This window comes from Anabrus simplex, chromosome 2, assembly GCF_040414725.1.
Source record: "Anabrus simplex isolate iqAnaSimp1 chromosome 2, ASM4041472v1, whole genome shotgun sequence".
In the NCBI taxonomy this organism is placed as follows: domain Eukaryota; kingdom Metazoa; phylum Arthropoda; class Insecta; order Orthoptera; family Tettigoniidae; genus Anabrus; species Anabrus simplex.
The window spans coordinates 409,807,953-409,835,258 of NC_090266.1; the positions used below are offsets into that span (position 1 = coordinate 409,807,953).

At 39.4% G+C, this 27,306-nt stretch overlaps 1 protein-coding gene across 2 annotated transcripts in view; it reads right to left on the minus strand.

The window, feature by feature from the left end:
• Positions 1-27,306, minus strand: part of LOC136864171 (phenoloxidase-activating enzyme 1) — a 225,800-nt gene that overhangs the window by 31,002 nt on the left and 167,492 nt on the right. For both annotated transcript variants that reach the window (XM_067140825.2, XM_067140824.2), the window contains 2 exons: positions 24,870-24,972; positions 5,207-5,409 (listed from right to left, as the gene is read on the minus strand). In XM_067140825.2, the coding sequence (XP_066996926.1) occupies positions 5,207-5,409; positions 24,870-24,972 (306 nt within the window). The remainder of the gene's footprint in view (positions 1-5,206; positions 5,410-24,869; positions 24,973-27,306) is intronic.

Consider the following 27,306-nt stretch of genomic DNA (forward strand, 5'->3'; position numbering starts at 1 on the left):
GTACTGTAAAGCAAACTACGAATGAAAGTACTGTAGGACTGTTCCTCACAAATAATAAACACACACTCCATTCGCGTTTACACCGTTATTGGATGCCTACAGTGCTGTAATTGTGTACAGTGAATTTGGTATTAAGGTTTTAGATCAGTACTGTTAATGACATATCATATAATCCATAACTCTTTTTGACACATGACTTTTTTATATTTTTGATAAATGTCTTTTTTATTCTGTCTTAATTTTGCAGTTATTTCGGTTAAGAATAGGGACACCACGTTTGTTCAAGTAAAAAAGTATCACGTTACAGTTTAAGTGTATATTGTAATATTTTAACGTCCATTTCCTGCCTATCCACACATTTTTAAAACATATTTTAAGTGCCTATTTTCTCTTTTAAAAGCCTATTTACTTGTTTTAAAAGCTTATTTTAGGCGCCTAAAACTAATTTTTTTAGAGCCTAAAATCCCAGGTCTAGTTATAACATTAACTTGAAATTATTGAAAGCTGCATCTAAAGTTAATCTCCAATGGACCAGGTGAGTTGGCCCTGCGGTTACGGGCAAGCGGCTGTGAGCTTGCATCTGTGAGATAGTGGGTTCGAATCCCACTGTCGGCAGCCTTGAAGATGGTTTTCCGTGGTTTCCCATTTTTACGCCAGGCAAAAGCTGGGGCTGTATCTTAATTAAGGCCACGGCCACTTCGTTCCAACTCCTAGGCCTTTCCTATCCCATCATCGCCATAAAATCTATCTGTGTCCGTGCGACATAAAGCCGCTAGCAAAAAAAAAAATCTCTAATGGCTACTTTACTCTCTGGCTGGGGGGGTATCCGTCTAGAATGTAACCTGGTCTTTTCTATTCCCCAAACATGACCCAATCACCAAAGCCATTTCAAACAAACAGCTCCATTCATTGTGTTAATTTCAAACCAAGTTTTATCCCATTATTATGAACATCCTTTTGCTGTTGTTTCCCCAGCTTTTAACAGGTATAATCATCACTATTTTCATGTCTATTACTTCCAGTTTATACATTATTTGTTTTGAATCCAACCAGAGTTCACTCCTATTCAGAAAAATAGTCATAGAAACATAGAAAGTGAGGATAATTTTGAATGTTGATTGCTAGACTTATTGACAATCTGTTTAATTTCCTTCACTGTCCTACCATCCTAAAAAAAAAAAATACCCATTCTAAGAACTTGAAATTATCCACCAGTTCAATTTTCATATTTCCTACCTTGCAGTCAACCTTCCTATGTTTCTTCCTGCACATTGTCACTGTAGTTCTTGGAATCCTTGACCTGTTTCTGCATAACATTAACTTGTAAGCTTTTATTTTGAAGCCACTGGTAATGAAATGTGAAACTCTGTGGATAGTTCATAAAGGATGTTATTGACTTAACGCCCCACTAACTACATTTACAGTTTTCGGAGACTCCAAGGTGCCAGAATTTAGTCCCACAGGAGTTCTTTTACATGCTAGTAAATCTACCGATACAAGGCTGACATATTTCAGGACCTTCAAATACCACAAGACTGAGCCAGGATCAAACCTCCCAAGATTTGAAAGTAATTTGCACTGGAAGGGTCATGTTGATGACATTGTTGGGAAAGCATACAGATCGTTACATGTTATAATGAGGCTACTTAAAGGATGCAATAAAGAATTTAAAAAAAAAAGTTACTTAAGTATGGTTCATCCATTATTGGAATATGCAAACAGTGTTTGGGATCCTCACCAAGAATACCTAATAAAAGAAATAGATAGTGTGCAGAGGAAAGCAGCAAGATTTGTAACAGGGAATTTCAGGAGAAACAGTAGTGTATCAGAAATGTTAGAGGAACTTTGGTGGGAAACTTTAAGTAAGAGAAGGGAGAAAACTAGACTTATAGGATTATATAGAGCCTATACAGGAGAAGAAGCATGGGGAGAAATCCGTGAGAGGCTTCAGTTGGAAAATAATTATATTGGCAGAACTGACCACAAGTATAAAATTAGAAGGAATTTTAGCAGAAGCGATTGGGGTAAATTTTCATTCATTGGGAAGGGTGTGAAGGAGTGGAACAGTTTACTAGGGGTAGTGTTTGATCCTTTTCCAAAATCTGTACAGGTATTCAAGAAAAGAATAAACAACAACAGGGAAAATAAATGAAATGTTACAAGGCATTCGACCAGTGCAAGCTATTGTAAATAAAAAATGTGTGTTAAAAAAAAATTAATTCCATCCCCTGGTCCATGGAGTTTGGACAGCCAAAGTAGGGGACTGCCTGTAGGGGTGAAGTACAGTGGGGACTTCGAGGCCCTGGGACCGCTACGGTAGCCGTGAAGGCCCTTCAGGAACTCTGAAAAGTGGTGGCAAAAGGGGGCTCTGGTTAAGACGCAGCAGGTCGTTATGCTACTTAGGTTCCAAAATGGGTAAAAAAAAGTAAATAAATGCAATGTAAATTTTAATCCTATACCAGTTGCATAGTATTATTTGAAGTAATTCCACATACTGTATATGAGTTGACTATGTTTGTAAGTATAGGAGATATTATAAGTAGAATTTTGTAAACAATATAAATTTATTAAGGATGATCTGTTTGTTTAATAGAAAAAAAATTGTTAGCATAAATTGTATATTATTGTATTCTAGAAAACATTTTTTTCTTCTCTTGTTAATTTAAAATTTAGTGCTTGACAATAATGTATTTTAGTGTACCATTTGCCACCGAGGTAGACACCTCATTTGCAAATAAAGAGATTTTGATTTGATTTGAAGACCTGCGCGTCACCCGTCTCAGCCATTCAGCCTGGCAGTTCATAAATGCTTCTTTGTAACCTAACACTATATTACTGATCAATCCATCAGGAGCAAGAACCCAGTTGAAGAGTGCTTAGTCAGTGCTTAATCCGGAATGTGCGAGTTGACATGAAGTGTGTTATTTCCTCGAGAATCATCAGAGTAACAAAGAAAATTCAAATGCTATTTTTTGTAGAAAACTGATCCTTAAGTTGAATGCTGGCCTTAATACTTCAATAGCACTAACCATTTGCCCATTATTTTGGTTTTTAGGGGATGAAACATATGCAAGTTCAGTGATTACGTACGTATTAATGGATGCCATATTCAGAATATATGCTATAGCATGTAGGAGCATAATTTTCTGGAGAACAAGTTGCTGTGTTATATAGAGTAACTTTATGGAATTTCCAGAAAAGTGAAAAGAGAAAATGAGAGCTTCACCAGTGCTGGGTGAAGTACTTTCTCCTGTACTTCCAAAGATATCAGACTTATCCTACAATGTCCATCACTAGTGGGGATGTTCTAAAAATTAAACAAAGGTATTCTTGCAAGTGCCCCTGTAGAGCATCTCTTCAGCAAATGGAAAGATGTACTTCCCCCAAGAGGTCGAGGCTTTGTGATGATACTTTTAAATGATTTGAAATTAAATTATTGAATTAAATTACTTGAAAGTCACTAACTAAAATAAAATTTATGGTAAAAATTATCTTGAAAGTTCCAAGCTATCATGTTTAGTCCCATCTTTGTTCTATAGACAATGTCTCTATGCTTAAAATAAAAGGAAAATGAAGTAATATCTTTCTCCTTACAAACTTTGGTAACATTACACCCCATGTGAAAAAAAAAAGTCAGTGATTTCCTTAAGACTGGTGCCCTGTGCAGAAATTGTAAAATTTTAATTTTAATTTGCTGATTACTAGTTGAAAATGTCATTTGTAACTGTAACTGAGGAAAATATTTCTCAGGTAACTCTTAATTTAGCCCAATTACTTTCTTTGGTGCTTTACCCATCACTGCCTAGAACTAACAGCCGGGCGAGTTGGCCATGCGGTTAGGGGCGTGTGGCTGTGAGTTTGCATCCGGGAGATGGTGGGTTCGAATCCCACTGTCGGCAGCCCTGAAGATGGTTTTCCGTGGTTTCCCATTTTCACACCAGGCAAATGCTGGGGCTGTACCTTAATTAAGACCTCGGCCGCTTCCTTCCAACTCCTAGGCCTTTCCTATTCCATCATCGCCATAAGACCTATCTGTATTGGTGCAACATAAAGCCACTAGCAAATAAGAAGAACTAACAGAGTTACAGTTGCAGGCGCTATAACAAATTCCACAATGATATTGATTGTATATTAATATAATACTTGGTGTGTAGTCAGAATTATGAGTTCAATGGTTCGTTATTAAGAATGTGGTAATTCCTGTTTGAGCAGCATGGGCTGCGAGCTCTGGGTGACGATCAAGCAGTTGGGTGTGACGTAGGCTGACACATCACATCATCCCGTGTGTATATACAGTATATGGAGACACGCAACACGGACAGCAGATCGCCTCACTGAGGCGAATGGGCATGCCAGTCCAGCGACACCCTTACACTTGGCACCGGACTAGACGACTTATGGCCAGGCAGGCATCAATTTTTTGGAAATGAGACATAGCTCTCATAGTGCATTGGCACTGCTGGTGGCTTCAAGTAGCCTATGCAGTGGCCTCCACGGTATGCACTAGCCTTGCGTCTTGGGTGGTGTGCTAAGTCCCAACTGATGAGCCTAACTTAGCACACGAGGGCGAAACGCAGGCAACCAGGAATGAGTTAGCTGGAAAATTTATAATGTCCAATAACGGACCATTATATTGGTATTATAGACGACTTATGGTCGAGTAAAAATGTGGTACCAGCTAGGTAGGCGGAGTGTTTGTAGTGGGAGTTTCACTCCGGTACATTTACGTATAAGCTGAAAAACATTGGAGTATAACCTATTCGTGGACTTGGTTTGTCATGTATTTCTGCACTAAGACTGTGACTTTTGGATACTTTTCCTTTTAGACTGAATGTTATATTTGAAATAAAGCTGAATGATAGTGCTTATCTTGTCAGACTCTTGTATAAGAATACACTTTTGTTCCTTTTCTTTCTGACTGTGTGCAAGAAAGAAGTGATTTTAGTTCATTCCAGCTCAGAGACTCTTATAAGTAATGGTTAAGGTGATTTCTCCATTGGAAGAAATGTCACGTGATTGTACCACTATTGTTTCTTATTCAATACACAATTGTATTTGAACTGTAATACATAACAAAGAATAACCTTCAATTAATAGAAAAGCAGAAGTACTGTAAAAGAGACTTTATAAATTGTGATTGAATTTTAAGTGAGATCTGTATCATTTGGGCTAAGCCATATTTGAAATATTAGGATGAATGACTTGCCTGTAAAGCGCACATCTTGAGCAAGGCGTAGCAGACCAATATCGTTGTACTGATTGGTCATGAACCGACTATATTCAGGATGTGGGATCTGCTGTTCTATTTCAACGTCTACTGGTGGCGGAGCACATGTCATGTCTCCAGTCAGCTCCTCCACACAGTCTATGTCTGTGGTAGTGTCATATTCTCCCAGCCGTACACTCACTCTGAAACATCATGCAATATTTCTTTAGGGGGAATTCTTATGTGAGGGATCATTCTTTTCAGTTTTTAAAACAAAACTTTCCTCAAAATTCATAATAATTCAAGGAATGCATTTATATTTTTATGGAAACCAATAATCATAGGTATTTTATACAATATTTGTGAATCAAGATGATAGCAGCAAAAGAAAGATGTTATATTCCATATTTCAAGTTTCATATATCACTTAAGCATATTTTGGACAAAGTTCATAAAATATTACACTGCAGAAAAGTTGAAATCATTGTAACAAAGCAATTAAATATACGTCTGTCCAACACTCCATAGAAAAGAGTTATAAATCTGTTTCAGATTCTAGCAAAACTATAGACTATTATATTTCTTCTTTCTTTTAAGAATTTGGTTCAGTTCATCCCTGTCACACAGAATTTTTAAGATGTATAGAATAAATGAGATAAATATGTGTCAGAAGCACTGTTGGTTACCTAGCCCAGAATCCCTATTTAAAATGAATGTACTGTGATGGTGTCCACCATTTTATTTATACAAGTTAGCCGGGCCCCACCCGCAAATGACATAACCGAGTTAAGGCCCTGCCCACTCGCCGTGCAGCAACCAGTCAGGAACGAGCCAGGTGCACAAGACCAGCCCTCTGTTATTTCAGTGAGGCCTCTTGACAGTGAGAGAAAGAACTAGATGACGAACCCACATCATTCAGAATTGAGAGGACTCCAGATAGTTCTCCATTCACAAAGCATCCAGAAGGGACTCGCAACTCTATTTAAAAACAGGATAGATGAGTTCAAGGGGGTTCAGTTCTGTTAGTTGGTACAGTTTCAGTTGAGGAGTGCTGCTATGGAGCACTGGGTCAGTCAGTGGACAGTGATAGATGAGTGCTGTCAGTGCTGTGCGGGTGTACTGATGGCGAGCGCTGTTCAGTTGGAGCCGAGGAGACTGTCAGTGTCAGTCATCGGTTCAGTTTGTGGTTCAGTGGTTCAGTTTGAGTCAAGCTCGACTGGGTATCGGCAAGAGACAGTGAACGAAGACTGTCGTGAGTGTACAGACAGTGTACGACATGCAGGTTTGTTAGATTGCATTGTGCTCGAGCTGTGAACTAAGTGGCTGTGACAGAGTACTGTGAGAATAGTGTATAAGTGACAGTAGTTTTTCTTATTTTGTTCTTATGGTAGTGATGGAATAGGAAATGTTGGTAGTGGGAAGGAAGGACTAGTATTTACCTGCAGAAGAAGTGGGAATCCACAGAAAAATACTTCGATGATGGCTGAGGTGTGAATCGAAACACCTTTACTCAGTTGACCTCCTGAGGCTGAACAGACCCCTTTCCAATCCTAGTACCACTTTTCAAATTTCGTAGCAGAGCTGAAAATCAAACCTGGGCTTCTGGATGTGGCAGCTGATCACACTACCACTACATCACAGAGGCAGACAGTGACAGTAGTGGAAGAGTGCGTAATGCGATTATTTTAGTTAACAAGTGATAGATTGAACAACTGGTGTGACTAAGTGGTGACAGCAGAGGCAGTGCAAACTGGTGTAATTGTGTATACTGTGTAGTATAAGTTATGGTTCTGATGTGTCTATGTAAGGTGTAAACAATTTACAGTAATTACTAAATCTTACCAGAGTTGTTGCATTTATTTACCACCCCCCCACCCCCCAACATGCTACAGTATTGTTTACTATCCAGTCATAGAACCAGAAACGGTCTCATCTCCAGTGAAAGGGATAAATGGATCAATGTCTGGTAGGTCATCAGTCTGGCCAGTTCGATCCCCAAACAGCATTACCATAGATTATGCAGTTATGGGGAAACTGCAAAAGTGCGGGGCAAAGGTTACAAATTTGTTTTCGGAAAAGGCACTTAACGGGAGGGAAAAGAAGTGAAAATATAGTTGAATTTTTTATAAGGGTATTTATATTTCAAAAACTGAAGATGTTACAGGCGTGAAAATTGGTGTTTGGAATCTCCTTTAAAAATAAAGAAACATGTATTTCTTTATTTTCAGAAAATCCACTTAGGTGGGAGTGGGGGAAAGACTGATAAATGGGTTGAATTCTTTTCATGGGGATATTTATATCTCAAAGTACTGATGATGCTACAGACATGGAAATAGGTATTTGGAATCTCTTTTAGGAATAAGAATAACGGAACAAGCAGGGTTATTTTTGACTTGAGAGAAGACTATTTCTCACATGTACAGTTCTAAGTCGCATGGTCATCTTAGCCCCAAAAGGCAATACCACAAACGTGGTTTACAAGTTTCTGGAGTAAATTAATTTTTTCTTTTATTTTTCAGTGAGTTTTAAAACTTGAGGGATTTTCAGGTAATGTCTTAGTATAGTACCGAGGAACGATTACTTTATCTTTTTGCAAAATCCACGCGAGCGAAGCCGCTGGTAACTGCTAGTCTATGTATATAAAATAACATGTCCTGACTGACTGACTGATTCATCATCATCGAGTCGAGCTAAAACTACTGGACATCAAGGAATAAAATTTTGTGGATACATTTATATTATGATGTAGGTGTTCACTAAGGGAGGATTTTTGGGTATTCCGTTACTAAGGGGGTGAGAAGGGAGGTGAAATTTTAAATGAGGATGTCTGTATATCAAAAACTTAAAAGTTTACAGATGTAAAAATTGGTATTTGGAATCTGATTTAAAAATAAATACGTATTAGTTTGTTTTTCGAAAATCTCATTAAGGGGTGTGAAAAAAGGGGGAAAAAATGGTTGAATACCTATTATGAGCATACTTATATCTCAAAAACTCAAAGACATGAAAATTGGTATTTGGATTCTCCATAAAAAATAAAGAATTGCGTACTTTTTTGTTTTTGGAAAATCCAATGAAAAGGGGTGAACGTGAGTGACAAACGGGGTAAATTTTTAAAAGAATGTATCTCAGACACGTAACATGTTACAGAATTGAAAACTGGTACTTGGAATCTCCTATAACAGTAAGGAAACATAGATAATTTGTTTTTGGAAAATCCACTTAAGTGAAAGTTAAAAAGGGGGGCGAATTTTTAAAATGGGCATATCTACAGAACATCTCATAAACTTAACATGTTCCAGATGTGAAAATTGGAATATTTCACCTCTTTTTAAAAATAAAGGAACATGTATTTTTTTGTTTTCGGAAGACACCACATAAAGGGTGAGGACTAAAAAGAAGAATGAATTATTTTTATTGGGATAGTAATATCTCAAAAACTCAAGATGTTATACGTGTGAAATTTGGTATTTGGAGTCTCCTTTAATAATAAAGAAATACACTTAAGGGGGTGAAAGAATTGCAAAATGAGTTGAATTCTTAATATGAAGATCCTTATATCTCAAAAACTAAAGATGTTGCAGATGTGAAAATTGGTATTTGGAATCTCCTTCAAAAATAAAAAAACATGCATTCTTTTGAAAGAATTGAAAAATTATTTGAATTATTTGTGTGACAGTACTTGTATTTAAAAAAGCTAAAGATGTTACAGATGTCAAAACTAGTATTTGGAATATCTTTTAAAAATAAAGAACCTCGCATTTTTTGGGGGAAAATAAACTTGTGGTGGTGGTGTCGGTGGTGGGGGAAGGAGTTGAATTGTTTTTATGAGTATATTGTGATCGTATGCTGGTCTCAGCTGGTTGAATATGGGCCAGTGTGTCACGAGTGTAGACTTTTCCTGCCACTTGTATTTATTCAGTCAGAAATCCTGTCGAACTGAGCACCCCTGGGGTGTCTCTTGTTCACCAGCAGACCTAGTTATGGGTGCAATACATATATCTCAAAAACTGAAGATGTTACAGTCGCAATAATTGGTATTTGGAAGATCGTTTATAAATAGAGAAACATGTTTTTTTTTTTTTTGTTTTCGGAAAATTCACTTAAGAGGGAATGAGAAAGGAACTGAAAAATGTTGAATTCTTTTTGCAGAGAAATGTATATCTCAAATACTGAAGGTTACAGACGTGAAAATTGGTACTTGGAATCTCCTCTAAAAATAAAGTAACAAGCATTTGTTGGGGGGAATCAGGTTAATGGGCGGGGGTGGGATTTAAAAAATTGTAAGGTAAGGTAAGGGTATATTCTGCCCGAAGGCAAGTGCCAACCTCAGCAGAGGTGTGCCCGAGCCGGAGTTTACGTACAGAGGGGCAGCCAGTTCCTTCCGTCTCTTCCATTCGCTTACTCCCCACTAACAGCGTGTGGCAACCAATCTAAATCTTGACCACGCCCAATGTTGCTTAACTTTGGATATCTGACAGGTTCCGGAGTTTCAACACGGCTACGGCCGTTGGCGGGTTGGTAAAGGAGTTGAATTATTTCTATGAGGATACTTATATCTCAAAAACTAAAGATGTTAAAGACATGAAAATTGGTATTTGGAATCTCCTTTGATAATAAAGAAATGCCCATTTTGAGGGGAAATAAACTTGGCTGGGTGGTAGGTGGTGGGGGGGGGGAGGGCGGGAAAAGCAGTTTAGTTCTTTTCATGAGGGTACATATATCTCAAAACCTAACGATATTACAAAAGTGAAAATTGGTATTTTGAATCTCTTTTAAAAATAAAGTCTTTTGGGCTTATGCTGTGTCAAGAAAATAAGGTGAAATTCTTAACGTTTTGCAGAAAACTGTGCTCTGCGTCCTCAGAATGTATCTTGACTGACCAGGAGAAAGGCTTCTTAAACAATGACACTTTGAAATTTGGATGTTATAATAGAAGAGGAAATGGTATTATTCACCACCAGATGGCCCCCAGAACGTGGCACTATGCTAGAGTTCGAAGCGGAAGCTGACCGAACCATCAAAATCAGACTAAGCGGTTCACATAACGTGCTTGCATAACATATGGCATAGACAGGTGTATGATATAGACACAAGCCTGGAATGAAGCGCTTAGTCTGATTGTGATGGTTCGGTCAGCTTCCGCTTCGAACTCTAGCATAGTGCCACATTCTGGGGGCCATCTGGTGGTGAATAAAGATACGTAAAGAAGGAGTTGAATTCTGTCTATGAGGATACTTATATCTTAAAAACTGAAGCTGTTACAGATGCGAAAATTGGTATTTTGAATTTCCCTTAAAAATAAAGAAACACGTATTTTTTTTTGTTTTTGGAAAGTCAACTCCAGGGTAAGGGGGGTGGGCGAGGCGTGGAAAAAGTGAAGAAGTTAAATTCTTTTTATGAGAAGACTTATATCTCATAAACTGAAAGTGTTACAGATGTACAGACGTGAAAACTGGTATTTGGAATCTCCTTTAAAAAATAATGAAACACGTATTTTTATTTTTTGGAAAAGCCAATTTCAGGGTTGAGAAGAATTGAAGTCCACCTCAGTGGTGTAGTGGTTAGTGTGATTAGCTGCCACCCCCGGAGGCCTGAGTTCGATTCCTGGCTCTGCCACGAAATTTGAAAAGTGGTACGAGGGCCTGGAACGGACTCCACTCAGCCTTGTGAGGTCAACTTGAGTAGAGGTGGATTCGATTCCCACCTCAGCCATCCTAGAAGTGGTTGTCCATGGTTTCCCACTTGTCCTCCAGGCAAATGCCGGGATGGTACCTAACTTAAGGCCACGACCGCTTCCTTCCCTCTTCCTTGTCTATCCCTTCCAATCTTCCCAACCCCCGCGAGGCCCGAGTTCAGCATATCAGGTGAGGCTGCCTGGGCGAGGTACTGGTCATCCTCCCCAGTTGTATCCCCCGACCCAGAGTCTGAAGCTCCAGGACACTGCCCTTGAGGCGGTAGAGGTGAGATCCCTCGCTGAGTCTGAGGGGAAAACCGACCCTGGAAGGTAAACAGGTAAAGAAGAAGAATAAGAATAAGAAAAGCGGGTGAATTATTAAAATGAGTACTGATATATCTACAGTATATGTCAAGAACTTAACATGTTACAGACGACAAACTTGCTATTTGGAAAGTCCTTTAAAATTACAAGAACATGTACGATTTTGTTTTTGGAAAAGGCACTTAACGGGGGTAAAAGGAAGTGAAACATGAGTTGAATTATTTTGATAAGGACACTTGTATCTCAAAAGATGAAAGTGCTACAGACGTGGAAATCGGTATTAGGAATCTCCTTTAAAAATAAAGAAACGTGTATTTTCTTTTTGACTTGGAACATGACTGTTTCTCACACACACAGCTCTATGTCGCATAGTCGTCTTAGCCCCGAAATGCAATACCATGAACATGGTTTACAAAGAGTTCTACTTCTTCTTAATCTGTTTACCCTCCAGGATAGGTTTTTCCCTCGGACTCAGTGAGGGATCCACCTCTACCGCCTCAAGGGCAGTGTCCTGGAGCTTCAGACTGTGGGTCGGGAGATACAACTGGGGAGAATTACCAGTACCTCGCCCAGGGCCTCACCTGCTATGCTGAACAGGGGCCTTGTGGAGGGATGGAAAGACTGGAAGGGACAGGCAAGAAAGAGGGAAGGAAGCAGCCGTGGCCTTAACTTAGGTACCATCCCGTCATTTGCCTGGAGAAGAAGTGGGAAACAACAGAAAACCACTTCCAGGATGGCAGAAGTGGGAAACGGACCCACCTTTACTCAGTTGACCTCCCTAGGCTGAGTGGACCCCGTTCCAGCCCTCGTACCACTTTTCAAATTTCGTAGCAGAGCCGGGAATCGAACCCGGGCCTCCGGGGGGGTGGCAGCTAATCACGCTAACTGCTACACCACAGAGGCGGACTTACAAAGAGTTTCTGGGATAAATGAATCTCCATTTTTTGGTGAGTTTTTATATTTTAGGGATTTTCAGATAATGTCTTAGTACAGTGCCGAGGAACGATTACTTTTATCAAATTACGAAATTCACGCGGGTAGCTGCTAGTAATCCATCATCATCATCATCATCATCATCATCATCATCATCATCATTATCATCATCCTTTCATGTGTTAGTCCTATAGAAGGACTGTTAGGGTCTATACAAAAGATTTGCATTTTCACGCCATCTCTTCCTGGGGCGTCCCAGAGGTCTCTTCCCACCGGAGCAGTGCAGTAGTTTATGACTGCTTTGGAGATCCTGCTTCTATCCATCCTGTTTAAGTGTTCTAACCTATTTCTCTGGTATTCATAGATGTATTCCATTATAGGTCTGCTTTTAAGGTTATTCAGCACTTCTGTATTTATTTTGTGTTCCCACTTAGTGACTCCTGCTGTTCGCCACATGTATTTCATTTCAGCTGTAGTTATTCTGCTAGTAATTGATATGAGTAAAGAAGTGGAATCAGAGATTAGGCATTTTGCAGATGGTGTTATTCTGTATAGAGAAATAAATGAGTTAAAATATTGTGAGAAACTGAAAAATGACCTCGATAATTTTGTGAAATGGCCGGCAGGCAATGGTATGATGATAAACAGGGTTAAAAGTCAGGTTGTAAGTTTCACAAATAGGAAAAGTCCTTTCAGTTTTAATTACTACGTTGAACTGGTTAAAGTTCCTTTTGGGGATCATAGTACGTACCTATACGTCTTAATATAAAGAAAGACCTTCATTGGGATAATCACATGAATGGGATTGGAAATAAGGAGTACAGATCTATGCACATGGTTATGAGGGTATTTGGGGGTTGTGACTTAAGGCCCCAACTAGAGTATGGTTCCCGTGTATGGGATTCTCAGTGGTCTTACTTGATTCAAGAACTGGAAAAAGTCCAAAGAAAAGCAGCTCGACTTGTTCTGTATGATTTCCGATAGAAGAGTAGCGTTACAAAAATGTTGCAAAGTTTTGGCAGGGAAGACTTAGGAGAAAGGAGACAAGCTGCTCGAAGAAGAAGTATGTTCCGAGCTGTCAGTGGAGAGATGGCGTGTAATAAAATTAGTAGACGAATAAGTTTGAGTGGTGTCTTTAAAAGTAGGTAGGAAAGATCACAATATGAAGATAAAGTTGGAATTCAGAAGGACAAATTGAGGCAAATATTCATTTGTTGGAAGGGGAGTTAGGGATTGGAATAACTTACCAAAGGAGATATTCAATCAATTTTCAATTTCTTTGCAATCATTTAAGAAAAGGCTTGGATAACCACAGATATGGCATCTGCCCCCTAAATGCAGATGAGTAGTGATTGTTGTTATTGTTGTTGTTGTTGTACAAAGGGGATGTATTATCAGACACAGTGAAATCAGATCTGGAGGAGAGAGGTCGCAAATGGGAAGATGTCCTGGAAGAGAAGATATATGGAGACAGGAAGAGATGGCGAGCGCGTGTACACCACACCCGGAAAACCAGATTTGTAAAATGATGATTATGGTGATGTATGATGATGATAATGATAGTGTATTAGCAGACTGTGGAAACATTGAATGACTGATACATTTACTTAGCAAATAACTATGTTATGCTTCATAAGGCGCCACAAAGTTGGCATATGTGGGAAGTATTACCAGCCTAGCTGTGAATATGTTATGACTAGCGAATGTACCCGTGCTTCGCTACGGTATTCTACATTGTATTCGAATATCAAAGTAAATAGTGTACATGCAGTAAATAAGATTGTTTTAAAATTGCGCGTCTCTTAGCGTTATCCGAGAAAGAGCATGGGGAGGTCCCCGTACGTTGTTTCCAATGTAAAGTGTTTGTTACGGATTTGTGATATAACGGCAGGCTCACTTGCCTACTGCCATTCACAATCGAGTTGGAAAGTTTACATTATCATTGCAGGCCCCATTGCCTACTACGCGGACAGAATCGATTTGGGGAGTTTTCGTTAAAATGGCATCCCCCCTTTCCTACTCCCAGACAGATTACAGTTGAGGAGTTTCTATTATAATGGCAGGCAATTACCCTATTATCACTCGAAATTGAGTTGTGCAGTTATCATTATAATGCCAGGCCCATTTTCCTACTGCCAGCCAGCTTACTGCCAGTCACACCAAGTTGGTGAGTTTCCATCAAAATAGCAGGCCACTATGCCTAATGCCAGTCACATTTTAGATGAGGACATTTCTCTATAATGGCGGGCACCCTTGCCTACTGCCAAACACAATCGGCTAGGGGAGTTTTAAACAAAACTGCATGCTCACTTGCCTTCTGCAAGTCAAATCGAGAAGGGAACTATTCATTACAATTGTAGGCCTTCCTTACTAATGACAGTTACACAGGAGTTGGAGAAGGAACCCTTTCCTACTGCCAGTCAAAGTCGGTGTGGGGAGCACTGATTACAATAGCAGACCCACCCTTTCTCGATCGCTAAAAATCGACAACAGTGAATATATATAGGTCGACATACGAAAGTATATGCGTGTTTACAATATTGAAGACCTTCATTTACAGATTAACTGCTACTAAACGTACGTCATATCGACAAAGGATTATACCATAAGACACGCCGGATTTAGTGGCCTAAATAGCTGGTCCTATGATATGTCATCTATTCATGGGTCAGATTGAGTTAGAAACGTGGAACAGGGTAAAGATTTTGTAAGATTATCTCACATTACATTACTTTTCGGATAATTATGTGACAGCTACATACATAGCATTTGGCTCACATATGGCTACTGGGTGGGCCATTTTTCGTGAAGAGTTTGATGATTCTGTATTTCATATAAGTAGGCTAATTGAAAGTATGAATTATGCATGTGAAAATTCCAAATTGACTTAACATCGATTAATAGAGAAAAATCAAACGTAAAAGGGATACAGATTCGGCAAAAAGTCATAAGACCAAGGTTGTAGATCATTCCAAATTGAGCGGAGATTGTGAAATCCGTTATGTGATAGGAATTTCCGAAGGTCTGCACCATCATTAAAATTGCCTGCATTTTTCGATATTCTTCGCGGATAAAAAGTGAAAAATTTAATGATCTAGGATGTTTTCCGTTCGTTACAGGCTAAAACGTATAATTTTGCCAAATTTCAGTTATCTTCTTTTTCTTCTGGCAGATTATGCCGCAATCTGGATTTTGGGCGAGGTGGGTAAAAATTAGGACTTCAGGAAACTAAACCAAAAATTATGGAGATGGTCATTATTACCCCTTAAACGGAAAGCTGTACGAAAATTTCGCCAAAATAGTCAGTGTAGAGGCACACAGTCGTTACGATTTAATATCTTATATATAGATAAGGAATCTGCTCCATGTAAAACACTTTTTTGGCTATGTCCGCTGGACTTAACCTGCAAAAGTGACCATTCATGATATCTCCCTTAATAATCCTCCTGACGAAAAAATGCACATGAAAAAAAAAAAGGTTTAGAAGTGGAATTCCATCACGTTTGGTCGATTTCCAGTCAGGTTGGTCTTGTTCTGTATATATTATGGAAGACTAAAATCACCATTTCGGTTCCCTATAAACCGCCAGTCCTTTCCGGAACATGAAATGTTATTTACGTTTAAAACCTACCTTTTGACAGGTGGATGCTAAATATAAATTTTGGTTCGAATGTCTTCAGTAGTTTTCAAGTTGTAAGGAATACGCTTTACACGCACCCGCTCGTGAGTTAAGTCCGATGGGACTTGTACAGAAAAACGGTCCGTTAATGATATCTCCCTTATTAATCCTCGTATCGAAATGATGCACATGAGAAAAAAGGTTTAGAAATTAATTTCTACCAAGGTAGGTAGATTTCCATTAAGTTTGGTTGTGTATATTTTGTGGAAGTGCAAAATCACTGTTTCGGTTTCGTATAAACCCCCAGTCAGTTCAGGGATTTAGAAACAATATTTGCCCAAAAACCTATCAAGGACAGTGTATTCCAAATGTGAGTCTTGGTGGAAATACATCCAGTAGTTTGTAGCACTCGCGTACATACGGCGTAATTAAGGAAGAAAATAATACAGTTAAGAAAGTTGAAAGTAATAGAAAATAGATTATAACTGAGGACAGCCGGATGACGACAAATATGTAAATGCCAAGTGAATGTATTGGAAAATCAAATGCCCCTCAATAAATTATGCTAGTGTGAGTTATGGATATAATAAAGCGGTAACAGAGGAGAAATTTAGGTCCAGTGATTCTTAGATAAACAAATAATAAGAAGATGACTAATGGTGTTATCACTTAATCTATTCGAGGGCGGTTATAACATCCAACGATATTCCGCCAATATCCCGCAGATAGGCCGATTGACGCCTCTCAAGCCTTCTACCCAAGGAAAAACCACGAACTTAAAAGCATGATGAGGAAAATGGCAATACGTTACTTCCCTGCTGTCATGCAGTCAGAGACGTTGCCATGGTGACCTGTAGGTTCGTTGTCGGTCTATCGGTCACTCAATGCAGAGCATGATACCAGCGGAAAATTGTAAATTTCTCCGTCATGTGAAGAGTAAGATAAATTATGAACAAAACGAAAGTTGTTTATAATGAAGAGACGTTTCACGTACGGTAAACTAAGTTTACAGAAAATCAATAGTATAAGAGAAAATGGAGGAAAACCAGGAAAACCATTCTGGTTTTCCTATAAACCCCCATCTATTCAAAGATTTTAAAATAATATGCATATCGAAACCTTCCCCGGGATGAGTGTACTCTAAATATGAAGCTTCATTGTGATCTATCCAGCCGTTTCGACGTGATGGTGGAAAACCCATTCTGGTTTTCCTATAAATCCCCCGTCTATTCAAAGATTTTAAAATAATATGCATATCGAAACCTTCCGCGGGATGAGTATACTCTAAATATGAAGTTTGGTTGAGATCTATCCAGCCGTTTCGAAGCGATGGTGAAAAAAAAAATTAGGTTTTCCTGTAAACCCCCCGTGTATTTAATGATTTTAAAACGATATGCATATCGAAACCTTCCCCGGGATGAGTATACTCTAAATATGAAGTTTGGTTGAGATCTATCCAGCCGTTTCGACGTGATGGTGGAACAGACAAACAGACAAACAGACACGAAACGTAAAAACCACCGATTCTGTCTTGAGTTGACCTAAAACGGATAAATATCTGAAAAATTGGCGAAACAAAAGAAATTACAGACAGCGGACCCCCTACAATTTTATTTATATAGATTAGTATATGTACATCCTTAAAACTTACAACTAATTTCCTATGGCAGTAATGCTACAGCATGATGATCCACTTTGGATATTATAGGCGAGGAACATAACTCACGAACTAGAACATGACTACAGTGAATCACACCACGAACCATCGTAATTTTTATTATTATGAAAAAATTACAGTTAAAATATAATAAAAAAAGAAAACCTCTCTGTACAGATCATGAAAGCCCTTGAATCAATCAATCAATCAATCAATCAATCAATCAATCAATCAATACTGATCTGCATTTAGGGCAGTCGCCCAGGTGGCAGATTCCCTATCTGTTGCTTCCCTAGCCTTTTCCTAAATGATTTCAAGGAAATTGGAAATTTATTGAACATCTCCCTTGGTAAGTTATTCCAATCCCTAACTCCCCTTCCTATAAATGAATATTTGCCCCAGTTTGTCCTCTTGAATTCCAACTTTATCTTCATATTGTGATCTTTCCTACTTTTATAAATGCCATTCAAACTTATTCGTCTACTAATGTCATTCCACGCCATCTCTCCGCTGACAGCTCGGATTTTTTTTCTTTTTTTTTTTTTTTTTGCTAGGGGCTTTAGGTCGCGCCGACGCTGATAGGTCTTATGGCTCGGAACATACCACTTAGTTGGGCAGCTCTTCTAGGAATGGAAGATAATGGTTTCCACTATTCATTTCCTCGGTACTGAGCGGAATAGAGTGGTAAGCCCGAAAGCTCACCGCCCTCCTTTCCTATGAAGGAACCTGCTACTCATTTCTGATATGAGTGAAGTAAACCAACCTTGGTGTCATGTGCCTAACCTGAAGTGAAAGTATACTTTCTAAATTTCTTTGGGCTGGTGACCTAGGTGTTAGGCCCCTTTAAACAAGAAGCGTCATCATAATCATCTAAAATTCTCATCTTCTTGACAGGGAATCAAGTCCATGTCCTTTTGCACAGTCTTAGTCTCTCTGTTTCACAACTCGCTTATTGTAAGGTCACCGGACAAAAAATTTGTTACCCCTGGAGAAATCATTACAAGCATCATTTAATACCGTGTAACTCCTCCTCTGGACTTGATAACTGCCTGGATTCGGTTAGGAAGTGAGTCCACAAGGTTGTGCAGGTATGTTGCATCCAAATTAAGACATTTGCTGAGGATTTCATTGCGCAATTCTACAAATTTGCGGGGTAGCTGATGTCGACGTTTTATTCGCTGTTCTAACATGTCCCACAGATTTTGCATGCCAATCGACATAGGGTGCGGGAGTGTTCATGAAACCAGTCACAAATGCGTCCAGCCTGACGAACTTTGCTGTTTTCATCTTGAAAAATCGGGGTGTCAATAGCATACTCATCATGCAGATGTTGACTGAGAGGCAACACCTGATCATCCAGAATGTTTAAATAAACGTGCTGGTTCATGTTAGCGGTCACCTCTGTGAGCGGGCCCAATCAATCATACGAAGAACACCCACAAAACATCACAGACCTACCTCCGGCTTGAACCTGATCTTGCACACATCCAGGATGAAATGCTTCATTTGGCTTTCGGTGCACTTGACGACGTGCGTCATTGGAATACAGGCAAAAATGTGATTCGTCAGACCACATTACAGTACATTCAGCCAGTCAGCTACTGTCCTTGTTCGATGATTTCTAGCCCATTTACATGCGCAGCTTTATGTTTTTGTGTGAGCAATGGCCTCGTGCGATGTGACTGACTGAAAATTTTCATTGCATGCAGTTCCCGTCGTGATGTTCTCTTGCTAACAGATTGGAATGGACCTTCATTCACTGACTGCAGCAATGTATGTTGGGTTTGAAAGCGATTTTGATTCAGAAGCCGTGAAATACGTCTTCAGCCCCTCTCAGTCAGGATCTTCTTCCGGCTACAATTCTGACGTTGTGTTTTGTGGCCACGTGTAGTACACCACTGCTTATAGACATGTTCAACAGTCCGCTGCGAAACTCCAACAAATCCAGCAACTTCAAGCACCGTATGGCGATGGGCACGGCCAAACACGATTGCTCCTTTTTGCCACTCTGTCACATCCTTACTTCTACCCATGTTGATGTACACTGTCCGCTTAAAACATCAATGTCTCACTGATAGCTCTGCCTTATGCTCACATAGAGGCGGTGCGTGTGCAGTTGAGCATGAGTCTTGTTCGCTGCACCATTTGTATAGGCTTAACTATCTATCTGTTAATATAATATAATATAATATAATATAATATAATATAATATAATATAATATAATATAATATAATATAATATAATATAATATAATATAATAACTTGTCCTGACTGACTGACTGACTGACTGACTGACTGACTGACTGACTCATCATCGCCGAGCCGAAACTACTGGACATAGAGAAATAACATTTTGGGGATACATTCATATTAACAAGTAGGTGCTCGCTAAGGGAGGATTTTTTGGATATTCCGTCGCTAAGAAGGTGAAAAGGGGGTTAATTTTTAAAATGAGAATAATATATATCTCAAAAACTTAAAGGTCTTGAGTAATAAAAGTTGGCATTTGGAATCTCCTTTAAAAACAAAGAAACGCGTATTTTTTGGTTTTCGGAAAATCCCATGAAGGGAGCGTGAAAAAGGGGGAGGGGGATGGGTTGAACACCTTTTATGAGGAGACTTATATCTGAAAAACTGAAGAGGTTACAGTCATGAAAATTTAAATTTGGAACCTCCTTGAAAAATAAAGGAACACGTATTTTTTTGGTTCTGGAATATCCAAATAATGGGGGGTGAAAACAGGGGGTTAATTTTTAAAATGAGTGTATCTATATCTCGAAACTGTAAAAGTTTACAGACGTATAAATTGGTATTTAGAATCTGTTTTGAAAATAAAGAAAAACGTATTTTTTTGTTTTCGGAAAATCCCAATAGGAGGGGTGAAAAGGAGTGAAAAATGGGTTGAATGCCTTTAATGAGGATACTTATATCTCAGAAACTGGAGATATTACAGACCTGAAAAAAGGTATTTGGGATCTCCTTTAAAAGTAAAGAATCATGTACTTTTTGTTTTTGGAAAATCCAAATAGTGGTGGGTTGAAAAGTGGGGGGGGTGAATTTTTAAAATGAGTGTATCTATATCTCACAACTTTCAAAGTTTACAGATGTAAAAATTGGTACTTAGAATCTACTTTCAAAGTGAAGAAACACGTAATTTTTTGTTTTCGGAAAATCGCAATAGTAGGGGTGGTGAAAAATTGTTGAATGCCTTTAATAAGGATCCTTATATCTCAGAAACTGAAGATGTTACAGACCTCAAAATCGGTATTTGGTATGTCCGTTGTAAATAATGAAACATGTATTTTTTGTTTAAAAAAAACAAATAGTGGGGGGGGGGATGAAAGGGGGGGTGGATTTTAAAAATTAGTGCATCTATATCTCAAAACTTCAAAAGTTTGCAGATGTAAAAATTGATATTTAGAATCTCCTTTAAAAATAAAAGAACACGTATATTTTTGTTTTCTGTAAATCCCAATAGGAGGGGTGAAAAGTGTGAATAAGAGGTTGAATGTCTTTAATGAGGATACTTATATCTCAGAAACTGAAGATATTACAGACCAACAGTTAGTATATGGAATCTCTTTTAAAAATACAGAAACATTTATGTTTTGGTTTTGGAAAATCTAATTAATGGGGTCAAACAGGAGTGACAAATTGGGGTGAATTTTTAGAAAGACTATATCTACAGTATATCTCAGAAACGTAAAATGTTACAGGCGTAAAAACTGGTATTTGGAATCTCCTGTTAAAGTAAAGAAACAGGTATTCGTTTCATGAGGACACATATCTCAAAAACTGAAGATAATCGGTATTTAGAAGATCCTTTACTATTAAAGAAACAACTATTTTTTGCCGGAAAATTCACTTAAGAGTGGGGGGGGGGGGGCGTGAAAGTAAGTGAAGTTCAGGGGAGAACTATCTCGGACTTTCAAAATAAAAACTGGAGTACGGCAGAGTGATGGCCTCTCACCCATTCTGTTTAATCTAGTGCTTGATAAAGTCATCAAGAACTGGGAATGTACACTGAGGAATCTAGAAATCAAACCAGTTGCCATTGGAGCCGGGACTCGAAAGATGAGATCAGGTGCCTAGCATTCGCAGATGACATTGCAATCCTAACCAACAACTCTAAGGATGCTGTCATTGCTACTGAAGCCCTGCACGAGATAGCGGTGAAGGCTGGATTACACATATCGTATGACAAAACTAAGTACTTTGAGACTCGGCATCCCGGTAACCTCCCTTTGACAACCATACATGGAACGATTGGGAAAGTCAATCGCTTCCACTATCTTGGTGAATGGGTCCACCCCAACGGTAGAGACGGTACATCCATCCTAGAAAGATGTAACAAACTCAATGCAGCGTACCAACTATCCCACAACCATTATAATAAGAGGTGCATTTCGAAAAATGCTAAGATCTGTCATTACAAAACTGTTGTCAGACCACAGTTTTTGTACGCCTCAGAGACCCTCCTGATGAACAAAAAAGGCACCATAGATGATCTAGAGAAAGCCGAAAGACGTATCCTCAGGAAAATTCATGGACCGAGATTGCTCCCAGATGGAACCTACAGACTTAAATCGAACTCTGAGCTGTATCGACAGTTAGAATCAGCCAATACCAGCATGCGACGTAGGAGGCTTAAGTTCTATGGACACCTAAAACGAATGGACAGCAACAGGCTTACCAAGAAGATCTTTTCTTTGGTTAAAAGCTACAAGACTGGAAGCTTGTGGCTTAATGAAGTACAGAAGGACTTGGATTCGGCTGGGATTTCAGATATTGATATAGAAGATCGTTCCAAATTTTGTGCTATGGTACAGTCTTGGACCCCACCACCTAGAGTTCCTAGAAGTCGGAAGCCCCTTTCACAGGAGAGAAAGGAGAAATTATCAGCAGGGCTCAAGAGATATTGGGAACAAAGAAGAGCATCGAGGAAGAACTAGTCACCAGCGCTCCTTAGTGGGCTTAAATCAATAATAATAATCTCAAAACTGAAGGTAACACACGTGAACATTGGTATTTGGAATCTCCTTTAAACATAAAGAAACACGCCTTCTTTTTTTGGGGGGGGGGGGGGGGAATCAACTTAACCGCGGTGGGGTGAAAACGGAGGTGAGACTAATTGATTTTACTCTTCCTAATGTACTTATAAGGAGCCTCCGTGGCTCAGGCGGCAGCGCGCTGGCCTCTCACTGCTGGGTTTTGTGGTTCAAATCCTGGTCACTCCATGTGCGATTTGTACTGGACAAAGCGGAGGCGGGACATGTTTTTCTCCGGGTACTCTGGTTTTCCCCGTCATCATTCATTCCAGCAACACTCTCCAATATCATTTCATTTCATTTGTCATTCATTAATCATTGCCCCAGAGGAGTGCGACAGGCTATGGCAGCCGGCACAATTCCTATACTCACCGCTAGCTGGGGGCTTATTCATTCCATTCCTGACCCGATTGAATGACTGGAAACAGGCTGTGGTTTTTCAGTGTACTTATTCTGATCATAAACCGATCATTTTTAATCTTTCCTGGGTTCGTTTTCAAGAGCCACATTTTCCTTTGGAGAACCTTCTTAGATTACAGTAGATTCTTCTGGCATATAAATAAAAATTTACACACATTTGAAATATACGATAGGTATCAGATTGACCGTGCAATTGTTCACTTCTATAATAAGGTTAATAACACACAGAAGTATGTCATTTGTATCGCCAGAAGTCCTGCGCACTTGCCTACGGGAGACAATGGTGCTGGTCATACTGTCATCAATGACAATGGCAGCAGATGTAATTTACCGCCAAGTAGAGGTCTTGCATCTTGCTGTGGGGTCCAGAACATCAATAATAATAATAATAATAATAATAATAATAATAATAATAATAATAATAATAATAATAATAATAATAATGTTCTGGATCGTCGTCAAAATGTGCGGACCGTGCTGGAAAATGGTCCTGGACGGTTAATGACTACGATTGCAGTCCGGCCGCCGGTTCAGTACCGCCAAGGCACCCAAGACGACACCACGCCGGATCTCCTCAAGGATTAGATCCACATTAAAAATGCTTATAGGAAAACATGGCAAAGATTTAGGGACGTAACTGACCGGGTGGAATACCTGGACCTAGCCCGGGAAATACGAAATCGATTGCTGGAAAATAGATTGAAAAATAGGAGGAACGTTGCCGTAATCTCTCAGAAAACGATTCAGATCCCGAATTTTGGTGGAATCTCTCAGAAAACGAGTCAGATCGCGCATATCGGCGGGTTAGATATAAAACGATAAGCATTCAATTATAAATTTCAGTATAATACCGTAGCGAAGCACGGGTATCTTGCTAGTAATACAATATAATATAGATTACGCGAACGAATTCGATCCACGAAATGTCACTGTGTTATTTATCCCAAATGGAAGATAATAATTGCTTTTATTCATAGAAAGTGTAAAATCTGCGGTAAATTAAGAAAAAGTACGAAATATTTTACTTGTAGAGAATAATATGGATACATACTTTACTACCTTTAAAATATTTTCTCCGCTACGTCGCAGGGGCTGCCTGGCCGAGGCGGTAAAGGCGTGCTCGTTTCGCCCGGAAAGACGTTGGTTCGAGTGCTCGACAGGAAGTCGTAACATTTAAGAAATGAGATTCCCACTTCCGCAGGTGCACATGGCACTGAGGTTCACTCAGCCTGCACCCAAAATGAGTACCAGGTTAATTCTTGGGGGCAAAGGCGGCTGGGCGTGGAGCTGATCACTCTACCACAACAAGTGCCGAGGTTACGGATAGTGGAAGTCTTTACCTTCCACCCCTCCAAAGGCCTTCATGGCCTGTACGGAGATGACTTTGCTTTGCTTTGCTCTGCTTTGCTCTGCTTTGCTCTGCTTTGCTCTGCTAAGTCGCAGCGCTTCCGTATGTGTTTTGTTTGTCTAACACTTTCGTGTGTGATATCTTTGCTCACTGAAGTTGTTTGAATTAATTAGGTGTCGTTTCCTTCATGTTGCTCATTCGTTTTGTGCTCTCACTCATTCATTATTATTGGTCCGGGGATCATGCAATTTTCCTTTCAACAAAACTGTAATATGTTCATTGGTCCAGGGATCATGCTATTTTGCTTTTTGAACTGCCCGCGCTAGTCATATTGACAAAGATAATGAGAATTCACAGATATAGCACCCTCATTCCTTGGTGCTATTGGTGCTAGCCCTGGACCTCAAGAAAAAAAAGAGACGGCACGAGCAGCAGAATGTAACATAAGGGAGTCCTGTCTACAGCCCGTAACTATGAATACATATTTCTCTACTAACGACGGTATTTGTTAATTCCGCAGATTCTACACTTTATTTGAGTGAAAGATGTTATTATCTTCCATCTGGGGCAAATATTACAGTGACATTTAGTGGATCGGATTCGTTCACATAACCTATAATATAATATGATACTTACAATGTGTTGCCCCTCAGGTCACCATTGATACAGTGAGATGCAGTGAGCACATATCTACGGTTGATGAGAACTCCACCACACAGGAAGTTAAGTGAGCCCCTGGCTGAAACAGGGAGAGTGGCACCACAGTATCCCTCGTTAACAGAAGACAAGGATGAACTTCAGCAATCAAAGACAAAATTTAAATAAGGCAACAATCTTACGATTCATTTAGTGATTTTGTTCAAGTTTCTTGCTGAAACTAAAAGTAAATTCATATAAATAAAGTAACAATAAAGTGACGTTGAAGAGAAAATTAACGAAGAGTGGAAAAAGTAACCAAGTGGCTGCCTTGCACCTGTATTCATCAAATCATGCTCCACAACATCCTTCTTGTTTCTAGTTCTGGCGGTTACTATTGTAAACACATCCAAATTGATCATTTGATTTTAATAATGATCTTTATTGCAGCCAATGGCCATACATACAAGGAGAGACTCAACGACAAAGTTGAGTCTAGGTTTCTCAGCGTGTGCAGTTCATAGCATGATATCAGTCACATACTTGCTCACATCTTTTGCACACACTGTTAGGTCCCTGATCATGGAATCGTTCCGTTTTGCGCAATTCATGGTGATATGCATGCACGGCGAACCTGGTGACCGTATGACGTAAGTCATATCCTGCTCCTGACCAATCTCGATTTATCATTGCATCTGCTGTGTAGCAGTTGTCCCATATTGTAGCTTTCTGCGTATGAAGCTCCAGGAGCAGCTCCTTATACCTCGCTGTAGCTGGCAGGAGGAACTGGAGTCTTTCATCTTCCACTAGGAATGTCTCCTTCGTAAGAACGTGGACCATTCTGGATAGCGTGTGTTTAGACACGTTCAAAACTCTTTTAGGGAACCATGGGTTCAGGTTTTCGAGTTCTTGTAGTTGCCTTTTCGAGAGGTACTTCCATGTTAGTTCTGTATCATATGTGGCTATCTGGAGCACTTTCAACTCTAATAGACTCATAGCTGTCTCTAATGGCAGATGCGGAAGATGTCTGATATCGTGATGGATCTCACAGTCGCTACAATTCTGTCTTTCAGATGGATCGAGAAAGTTGATCCCATTACCTGGATAATGATCTCCAGGTACTTGTAGTGGTTATTGATTTTCAGTCTTTGTCCTTTACATATGAAAAAGTTGCTCTCTGCTAATTTTCTTCCCTTTCCAGCCCTGTCTCCATTTAATTTTCCTCAGCCCATTCAGTAATCAAGGCCATTGCAGTCTTTAGTTCATCTTTGCTATCCGAAGCTGGTGTCATATCGTCCGCGTATATACATGCATTTATTTTCTGGGTGTGCTCTTTTATGTCCTTTGTCACATCATGTGTGAAGTGGGCTTAGGGAGTCGCCATATAGTACCCCATTGGTTTGACAGATCCATTTTGATCTACCGAGGTTATCGTCGATTTGTACTTGATTTTCGGATAATATACTTCCGACTAGTCTCGTCAAGCATGTGCGGCCAACGAGTTCCTCCAATTTCCTCAGTAGCTTTGACCTATTTGCCATGTCGAAGGCCTTTGAGTAATCAATGAAAATTAGCACCTTTTTAGGCAATAGCATTTTGGATATCTTGTATGAGATTCTGGGCTGTCATAAAATTTGATCTCCTGGCTCTGAAACCAAACTATTCGTCCGGGAGCAACGGGTCTATTGAAATGTTCAGTCTATGTGTCAGTATTCTTGTGAGTAATTTGAAGGCTGCTCATTCCAGCGCTATTCCTCTATATGATTCAGGTTTGCTTACGTCCCATTTTCCTTTGTAAAGCAACTTAATAACTAATTTCTGCCATGCCGTAGGTATTATACCTGTTTCTAAGCACTTATTTAAGAGCTTTGCCCATGTTGTCACCAGAAATTGTAGTGATATATTGAGGTGTTCGTTGTATATGCAAACTAGACCGGCTGCTCTGTAGTTTTCCCGCTGAGGATTGCTTTTTCACCTCCTCCCTTGTGAAAAGCTCACAGGATTCAATATTTTCCTCTATTCTTGCTCCTGATCTTGTGTTTCTATTGCACAGTATATTCTCTGTGTGCTCCTCCCAGATTTGTATATCTGCCGGGAACCGTGGTTCGGAGCGATTTATTAGGATTCTCTTCAATATCTTTTACAAACTTTTGTCTTTGTCTTTCCATATACTTCACTCTTTTATGCTTTATGAGGTTTTCGTACTCTTTTCTGGCAGACTGATATTCCACGGGGTGATCATCGTCCATAGTTTGGAGTGCTTCACGTAATTTCATCACTGTTACTTGTCTTGTCAGATAGCAGTCACTGTCGTACCATTCCTTCGCTCTGCGATTCCTGTTTACTAACATAGTCGCATCTTTTATTAGTCTTTCATTAGTGACAACACCTCTTGAACTCCACCTTACCTTATTTTCTGCCGTATCTGTTGGTTTTT